This window comes from Scomber japonicus, chromosome 18 (assembly GCF_027409825.1).
Source record: "Scomber japonicus isolate fScoJap1 chromosome 18, fScoJap1.pri, whole genome shotgun sequence".
Taxonomy (NCBI): domain Eukaryota; kingdom Metazoa; phylum Chordata; class Actinopteri; order Scombriformes; family Scombridae; genus Scomber; species Scomber japonicus.
Window position 1 is genome coordinate 9,990,956 of NC_070595.1, and position 8,564 is coordinate 9,999,519.

The window sequence follows — 8,564 nt, forward strand, 5'->3', positions numbered from 1 at the left end:
ACTAACATCTGTTTGATAAAAGGTTCATCTTGCCTGAGAAGTGAACGGGCCACAGCCAAAGACTTTGGCACTCCATTCTTCTGGTACAAAAACCCCCCAAAACATTTCATACAGAAGGAATTTGGCTCCCTCTCAGGCTCACCTTCATTAATACCAATCAAGGTATTAATCTTGAAGTAATACATTACCAATTTAGATGTTCCTAATTCACAGTGTGTGCCATGGTCCCTGTTGCTGCTGATCCCTCTTTTGGCCTTCTGAAGAGGGGTGTAGACTATGATGTGCCTCCTCTGATACGCATTGAGTCACCAAACTGACAAGGATGTGATCCCTTACCACCCATGAACCACCAGTTGTGTTGTTTGGAGCGTCAGAGGCTTTGCTGCTGTGAATCTAACCCGAGACTCTGTGGTGGTGGGTGGGTGTTTTTTGCTTTTACGCAACCAAAGTAAAACATTCTCTGACTACTACACTGTGTGCCCCAAATAATCAACCCTGCTTCAAAAGCACCACGCTCCAAACTCATTCTTGGGCTGTGACAGCATTTCTGTATCTGAGAAAGAACAGAACAGGGTTTCTCTCCTGCTGCTTCCCCAGCTGCCTCCCCCAGTGCCTGTCCACTCCCCCTGGCCCAGACCACATTCACCACTGATGCTACCAACACTGTTGTTGCTGCTGCTCCTTGGGTCTGGACCTGCACCAGTGCCCTCTGGTCTAGTTGTCTGTCATGGCCGCGACAGTGTTGTGTAGACGGGCTGTTCCCAGTGTGTAGGGCTGTGTGACTGCGGTACACTGGTTGGGTCAGTGATGGCAGTGTACAGGGGTCTCTGCGAGGGCCCCATATAAGAGAAAGCAGAGTATAACCCTGAGGCCTGACTGGAGTGAGCGTAGTAGGACCCCGAGGCCTGGTGGTCAGCATATTCAGCAAACTGAGCCCTGGTAGCCAGTGAGGGAAAGGCTGAACTGTAGTGAGGAAGACTGAGGGGGGTGTAGGTGACATGGGAACCTGCTGAGGCTGCCTCTGCAAAGTGACTACCTGCACCTCCAGCCTCGCTCTTGATTGGGGCCTTGGAAGGGTCCGAGCCCAGAGGGGACCCGTGATGTTGCTGCGACTGCTGCTGCTTGGAGAGCCAGGCTGCTGAATGTCCACTGGCCGCCGCCAGAGCTGAGGAGATGCCGTAGGTGTATGGAGAGGCTGGAGAAGCTGTTGCAGCTACTCCTGCCCCAATACCCGGCCCGACCCCCGGATGCCCATTGGGAGGAAGGTACTGGTCAAACTCGTTGACATCAAAAGGCTCCATGTTGGCCATCACCTCGTGGCTCATCTCACCAATGTCCACATTACCAAAGTCAATGTGAGGTTTCCCAGATCCTGGAGCACCTGAACTCCCCTCTGCTCCCATTGTGCCACGGGAACCCCCGTTCCCAGCCCCCTCCCTCTTTCCATCTCCTGCCTTCCCAGACTGAGGCTCAGTCTTGGGAGTGGTTGGAGGAGTGGGAGGACTGTGGCTCTGACCTGTGGAAGTACAAGAGAATATCTAGTTACAACCCTTTTTCTTTGTACGCTAACAAACATTTATCTGTCTGTTCACTTCTATCCAGACTAATCTAACACAGTATCAGTGGGGTGGTGGGAAGAAGGCTGTAGCCCACCTGCAGCATGAGGGTGGTGCCCATCTGCCAGAGGGGACCTGCCCCCACCGCTGAGGGCCACATCCAGGTGGAGACCCTTGTAGAGGGATTGGCCTTGGCTGACCTCACCCTCCGAATGGCCATCGGCTTCACTTCCTGACCCAGAACCATGCTTTCCGTTCTTGCGGCGTCGTGGCTGGTATTTGTAGTCAGGATAGTCCTTCTTATGTTGCTTCCTCAGCCTCTCTGCCTCCTCGATGAAGGGTCGCTTGTCGCTCTCATTAAGAAGCCTTGGATGAAAGGAAAATAAGTTGGTAGATAGGTTTGTTTGTGGTATGAAGAAGGGGGTAAAATGTTGATGCTCACTCAGAATAAGACCACTGTGTTGGTTTTATGTTGCAGTATATATTCAACGTGATGGTGATAGTAACATTAATACTAAAAACACATTAAGATGTGGTCTTTAAGGCTCATACCATCCTCACTGCACATTAATAATTATGCAGGAAGTTAACATTCCTTTTTTTCACTTTCCAGGTAGCTCACTTCCAGACATCTGCACAGCTGCATCTAATGTCATGCCTGCCGGGGGCTTTTGACTGCTGGACAGTAATGAAATAATACAAGCCAAAGATGCATCCTGTCTGCAAACATGAAACTGAGCTCCTTGTTACTCCTACTGGCAGGAATGGCATGAGAAACCCCTGACCTTCCTCAGCCTTCCACTTCATCTTGTTTCGGGGCAAATTAACCAATCAAGCCAGAGCCCAAGGTCAAGTCTTCATCTAATTAATGTTCCATCTCTATAAGGTTAATGAATTTAGCCTTTCTGACCTTGACAGAAAATAGTCAGTGTACTATGTATGAGAAAGCAGCAGAGAAGGAGGGACTTGGTAAAATACAAACTTAAAGGACAGCAGATCATAAAAACTCATTTTACTCTGCTTGACCCAAGAATACAAGCAATTTCAAAAGCAATGTAAGTTCAGCAAAAGAAGCAGTAGAGTGGTAATTATTTAAAATATTTCTGCAATACTACTCAAATTTAATGGTTGAAAATCTGCAAGCTGAATAGTAAACCCCCCCTCTTATTCCCCCAGGAGCTATTTACTCCAGCTATGGCCAGCAGTAATTAAACAGTGTATGAAATTTGCCTGGATTCAGGGACATGTGACAACCCACAGCACACTCACAGTGGATAAACAGATACAAGTGCTTCTCTGCTGGTGAGCTTTGACCAAATGTGGGCTGTGAGACAGTGAGGCAGAGTCTCAGTTAAAATGATCCTAAATAAAAACAGTTGAGATCTGAATGTCAACCTGTAGTTTCATCTGTAAAATCTAAGTACTCAACATCATCTACATCTATATGAGCCTGGGTAGATGTCAGTTGATGAAGTTGATTCAATCCTTAGAAATAGCAACAGAACATTATTCAGCATATTTAGAACAGCGACAGGATTGTTTTACCTACCTGTATTTATTCTTGAAACTCTCAAGCCTGACCATGACCAAGGCCTTTCCTATCCAAATTTGAAACTATTTCCACTAACCCACACCCTAAAAATAAACTCTGACCCTGAATCTGTTTCTTCAAGCTGAATGTCACGGTATTTATCTCCAAATTGTATGTAAGGAGCTACTTTTATGAATAGAGTAAAAATGATAGGAGATAGTTTTTTTTTTCTTGAAATGTTATCATCTAAAGACACTAGGGCTACCCGTACTATCACATCTCATGACTACAGTGAGCATCATGACAAAACATTACATTGAGTCTTTTGACAGTAGGTAAACTATGAAGCTTCCTCCTCACCTCCAGAGCTTCCCCAGCGTCTTGCTGAGCTCCGCGTTGTGCAGGTGCGGGTGTTGATCGGCCAGTTTCCTCCTCGCCGCCTGGGCCCACACCATGAAGGCGTTCATGGGCCTCTTCACGTGCGGTTTGGACTTGTTTCCGCCGGTCACGCGCACTGGCATGGGCACAAGGGTCCAATCGTAGCAGTTGAGCACTTGACTCACCGCCTCACGGATCCCTGCGGGGAAGCGGTCTTCCTCATCTTCTGATTTAAGTGAGGAACCGGCCGCTGCATCGTCCAAACCCGCTAAATGCTGCTGCCCGTGGAGAGGTGAATCCCCCCCGCCGGGCACACCAGAGGAGTGACCCGGTGATAGGGAGCGGCTGTCGTCCGACACCCCGGGACTGAGCTCAACCTCCGATAAGCTCTGCTCCTCTCTGGACATCTTCCTACACACAGAAGCCTCCAGGTGCGCAGAGGATGCAAGACCTATTCCTATAAAGTGTAGCTTACCTGCCGGGGTCCCTGTTCCTGTTTATACCCTACAGTAGTGCACAAAGTGTCGGCTGGTCTGCTGTCTGATCTGTCCCTCTGGCCTCGTTTAAGTTATAATATAAACTGCCAGTCTGTCTCTACTCTCAGCCTCCGTTGCAAAACTCTGTGAGGGTTCCACATTAAAGTTCTTTCCATCCGTGTTGTTGGTATCATAGGCGGCTCAGTGCGCACCTTGGACCCCAGTTTACCTGTTAATGCACAACTCTCTGCGCCAAACGCACCCAGTCTCACTTCCCTCCTGACTTCCCCTTCTCTCTCTCCTCCGTTTGTCCCGCGGTTGAAACCCCTCAGCACGGACCTGAAACAGCAGAGGGGTGAGGAGTGTCAATTCCTTTCATGGGGTCACAAGTAGTGTCCTTCACCAACACCTGTGCGCCTATCTGACTGTATTTCTAGGGAGGGAATGCTATAAATTGCTGATATAGTGTTATTAATTGTTAGATATGTGATAACCACATTACAACAGGGAGTGCTGTTGGACCTTAAAATCATTTCATATTGATTTTGCGCATTTAAGACTCCTATTTTAACATGTGTGTGTCTCCACCTCTAGTAGCAACCTCTATAAGAACAGTTTGATTTCTTTTAATTGCATGAGTTTTGGAGATATTTACATATTTGCATATAAGGAACAAAAATGGCCCGACTGGGGCTTCTGATGTCAAAATTCAAAGTGGAATCATTGTAGTTGTTTAATCCTTTAAGTGGGCATTGGTCTGCATTGGTCTCACTCAGTTTTAAGTGTATAAATCAAATGTATAACTGTGAAGTTTATGTGCATGGCCCAGCTCCTGTATAAAGCAGTGCCTCTCTCTGCAAGCCCCCCGCCCCCCCTCCCCCCTCCCAAACAAGCTACCGTTAAAGGTTTTGCAGTTATTCCAAGATCCCTGGAGAGAAAGTGTTGGGTTGATATGAGGCCGCAGTAGCACAGACCTTGGATTTATACTCTGCAGGTCTTGGATAAACATGGCCAGGCGCTGGAAATATAAACCTCGTGTGCGTGCGTGTCAGTACGCGTGCGTAAAGTGACACAGTCTAGTTGTTAAACGGGGGCAGGTCTGTCGGTGGGAGCAAAATGTGTCCTTGTTTTGTCCATTAACACCCTGCCCCCGAACTTTACGTACTAAATCTGCGAACTTCCTGTGAACCAGCAACACACAGTCCGCTGGTTTGTTTTCTACTTCGGCAGGTTATCATGTTGCAGCAAAATGAGAGAACTCGCCCACGTCTGCGTGATATTATGAGCTAGGCTGTCACTTTAACAGTCTGTTTTCATGACATTTCTACTCACACGAACACTCAGGTTTACCCACCTTTAGACAAGTTTCCCCAGCTTTCTGTCGTTAACATCATATTTAAAATAAAGGTGGATGGATAATGTTTTCCCGATAATCTTATATGATACATATTGATTTCTGTTTATCAGTGCGTACTGGCAATTTCTGGCCACCCACTTATCTCAGTAACCAGTATACTTTTCTAAAATGTAATTTGGCTTCGTTTGCAGACTTAAATACAAGCTGCGTGTCGTGTGGCTCTTAACAAAAGTTTGAGGAGTTTCGAAAACCAGTTTAATTAACATCAGATCAATTTCCAACAGAGGGGCACATAGAGCTTCACCATCTGGCCGAGGCGCATTAATAAAATATCCGCCTACCACCTGGTCTGTAAAGCCACTTTACATATTGTCATCATAAGCGTCCCTGGTACAGACACTATGCGTAAACGTCGCACGTAATGCACCAAATGTCTCTTTGCGCACGTGTCGTCTGTTTTCACACTACTTGCTGCTTTGCTTTTTCTTATAATGTCACTCCTATAAAAGAAGAATGATGATCGAGAATCACTTGACTGAGTGGCAATAATCCCCTTCCGTCACTGACCATATTGATTAGAGCGTAAAGTGTGGTGTGTGTTCAGCAGGTTGCGCCTCAAATTGAGAACAAACAAGCAAATAATCAAGAAAACATAGAGCATACCCATCACCCTGAAGCACACAATGTCATTTAATACATTTTCTGATCATATATATAAACTGTTTTGGACACACTGGTCAAATCCTGCTTGTTATTCTTTCACATTTTAAGCACATTTACTGTGCGTAATGAATTTCGGTTGTGTGAACTCATTATCGACGCTTGACTTGTCAATGAGTTGGCCTTAATTTGCTTGTTTGTTAGTGTTTTCTGTTTTGTGAGATTTTTTTTCCCCTAATTAGATTTTCAATTAGCTCGTATTTATGGGGTTATCTAGTCCACACGGCTCCAAAATAACTGTAAATAGCAGAGCATTGTAACCCTGCAGTATCAAGATGCAATTAAACCTATTATGCACGTAAAAAGAAATATTCAAAAACAGACATATTTAGGTAACTCTTTGTATCTTTCTGCACCAAATTCCACATCGAGGTTAAAGCTACTTTATCAATCATTTAAATAGTTGTGTCACAGTCTTTTTGCAATGTCCCAAAACTTCTCCTAATAAACTTTTTCATCAATTTCCCTTTCTTCTTATGAAAACGCTTTACTTCCTCCTCAATTCATTGAACACAAAAAGCATAAATCTTTAAAAAAAATCAGTGTCAAAGTTAATTAAAAGACCAAACCAATGACGATCAACTTAAAAATGAAATAATCTCAGAAAACAGACATCAGCATTAAAACTGGAGCACCTGTTGCACACGACTATTATTATAAGATGTACTATAAAATGAATTATGTTATTATCAACTTTTTCCAAAAGTATCAAAAATGTTATTTAAACTGTTTTACTCTTTATAGCAGCTCTATATTCAGATGGTTCTACAGAAAGACCTAGAAGGCTGAAATGTCCCAAATATTATATTATTATTATAAGTATCAAGATGAACACATTGCCGATCAGTAGACTATCTATAGAACCACCGTCCTAGCTCAGGAATCGCAGAAAAAAAGCTGTTAATAATGATCAGGGCCAATGTTAACAAAGTTTAGAGGCATGATTACATCTCTAAATTCTGAGTCGGGCTTCTTCTCTGTGATTCCGACGAGAAGAAACGATCAAATCGCAGAGTCAGAGCGGCCACCAGCTGCAGAGAGGAAAGAGTAGGAAATGCTAAGCGCCTTACTTCAGTAATGAGAAAAGGAGGTCGCCGGTTCAGCACGAGAATCCGTGAGTTCCCGAGTTTCCAGAGTGACGCTCGCTCCCCAGCCCCCTCGCTCGCGCTGCCCGAGTATGAATGCCTGCTCTGTGTGTCGGTACCGGGGCTTAAAGAGCTCCTTGTATGAGGCAGAGAGAAAAAAAATAAAAAATAAAAAATACTGGGGAGGACAAGCCTTAAAGGAGCAGCGAAAATTGCGCGGATGCATGGATGAAGATCTCTGATTGGCTGCTCTCTCTCTCTCTCTCTCTCTCTCTCTCTCTCTCTCTCTCTCTCTCTCTCTCTCTCTCTCTCTCTCTCGATTATCTTTTTTTTAATGAGTCTGAGGTTGAATACAGTCAAATACGTGCGTGCGTAAATTGTGAGCGCAAAATTTTACGCAGAGAGCACATCCAATATTTTAATTTCGTGCATGATTTTACATATGGATGTGTATCGTTCCACACATAAGAAATGATGCAGGCCTTGTCTGGGTATAACAACCATCTCATTCACAGCACATAGCAACCTGACCTACTGAACATATGTCCAAATCATCACTATAAATTGTTGCATGCATTTTAAAGTTGAAGCGTGCAGCATCAGGAGTTTTGTGGATAAGTGATGTTACACGAACTCCCTCAACTGTGAATGTGTCTGACGTTAAATCAGCTGAGACAAAAATGTGTGTAGGCCTGTGATATTTGATGAAACAGACAAAAGCTTAATTTCAGATTTCGGAACATGCTCGCGGGCAAAACAGTTCAGATGACAGATCCACTAATTAAAAATAAATAAATCTCATGAGAGGTCTGATCACTTCTGGAGAAGAGGAAGTGGAAGAGGTTCACTAAACATGTTTCATGCTTTTGGATTGGGACTCGGAATAAGTAGCAGCCAATGGAGAAAATGTGCCTCTAAATACAAAAAAGGTCTGTTGACTAAAGGCAACACAAACCCAAAATCATAATATAATGAGGCGGGAATAATCTTTAAATAGTAAAATAATACATTTGTGCACCACTATGGATTGAGTCGTGTTTATATCTGTGTATCTATTTTTATATTCACCACCACATCGCAGGTGTGAACTAAATTCAAAGGCCCTTACAGAGATTGTGTGGCAGGCGACAGAGCGCCTCTTCATGACCGTGTGTGAGTTTTATATGAGAGCCACAGAGCGCGTTTAAAACCAAACAGTCCTGCTAGAAAATACAGAAAGGAGAGACGAGGGACGCCACGGATACAAACACAAGCGCTGTTCTTCCCAACAATGACCCCCTGTATCCCCGCCATGCGACACACTGGCCCCCAATCCAAAAATCACCACTTTTTTTCCCACTATCCGTGAACTGTGATAAGGGAATCCTAACCATGAGTGCATCTCTCTGTCTGATTCTTTCCCCCTCACTCCCTCTTTCATTCCTCCTCTGCCCTCCTGTCTTTGCGCCCTTTGTTTTATCT

General features: G+C 44.7%; 1 protein-coding gene across 2 annotated transcripts; it reads right to left on the reverse strand.

The window, feature by feature from the left end:
- Positions 1-624: 624 nt before the first annotated feature.
- sox10 (SRY-box transcription factor 10) lies at positions 625-4,207 on the reverse strand. 2 transcript variants are annotated; one of them, XM_053337651.1, is made up of 4 exons: positions 3,448-4,207; positions 1,654-1,922; positions 1,418-1,516; positions 625-1,372 (listed from the first exon to the last, which is right to left on the reverse strand). In XM_053337651.1, the coding sequence occupies exons 1-4, from the start codon at positions 3,870-3,872 to the stop codon at positions 726-728; spliced, it is 1,440 nt and encodes a 479-aa protein (XP_053193626.1). In that variant the 5' UTR covers positions 3,873-4,207; the 3' UTR covers positions 625-725. The 2 variants fall into 2 exon arrangements, with proteins under 2 accessions (XP_053193626.1, XP_053193625.1); XM_053337650.1 differs by having other exon boundaries at positions 625-1,516.
- Positions 4,208-8,564: the final 4,357 nt, after the last annotated feature.

What these genes read in the sequence shown, in the direction of transcription:
- sox10 (XM_053337650.1), bottom strand. Translation starts at nt 3,872, where the DNA reads ATGTCCAGAGAGGAGCAGAGCTTATCGGAGGTTGAGCTCAGTCCCGGG. An exon ending in ACGCTGGGGAAGCTCTGGAG is followed by an intron (nt 1,923 to 3,447) that starts GTGAGGAGGAAG and finishes CTTTCATCCAAG; the next exon opens with GCTTCTTAATGAGAGCGACA. An exon ending in GCACCACCCTCATGCTGCAG is followed by an intron (nt 1,517 to 1,653) that starts GTGGGCTACAGC and finishes GTACTTCCACAG; the next exon opens with GTCAGAGCCACAGTCCTCCC.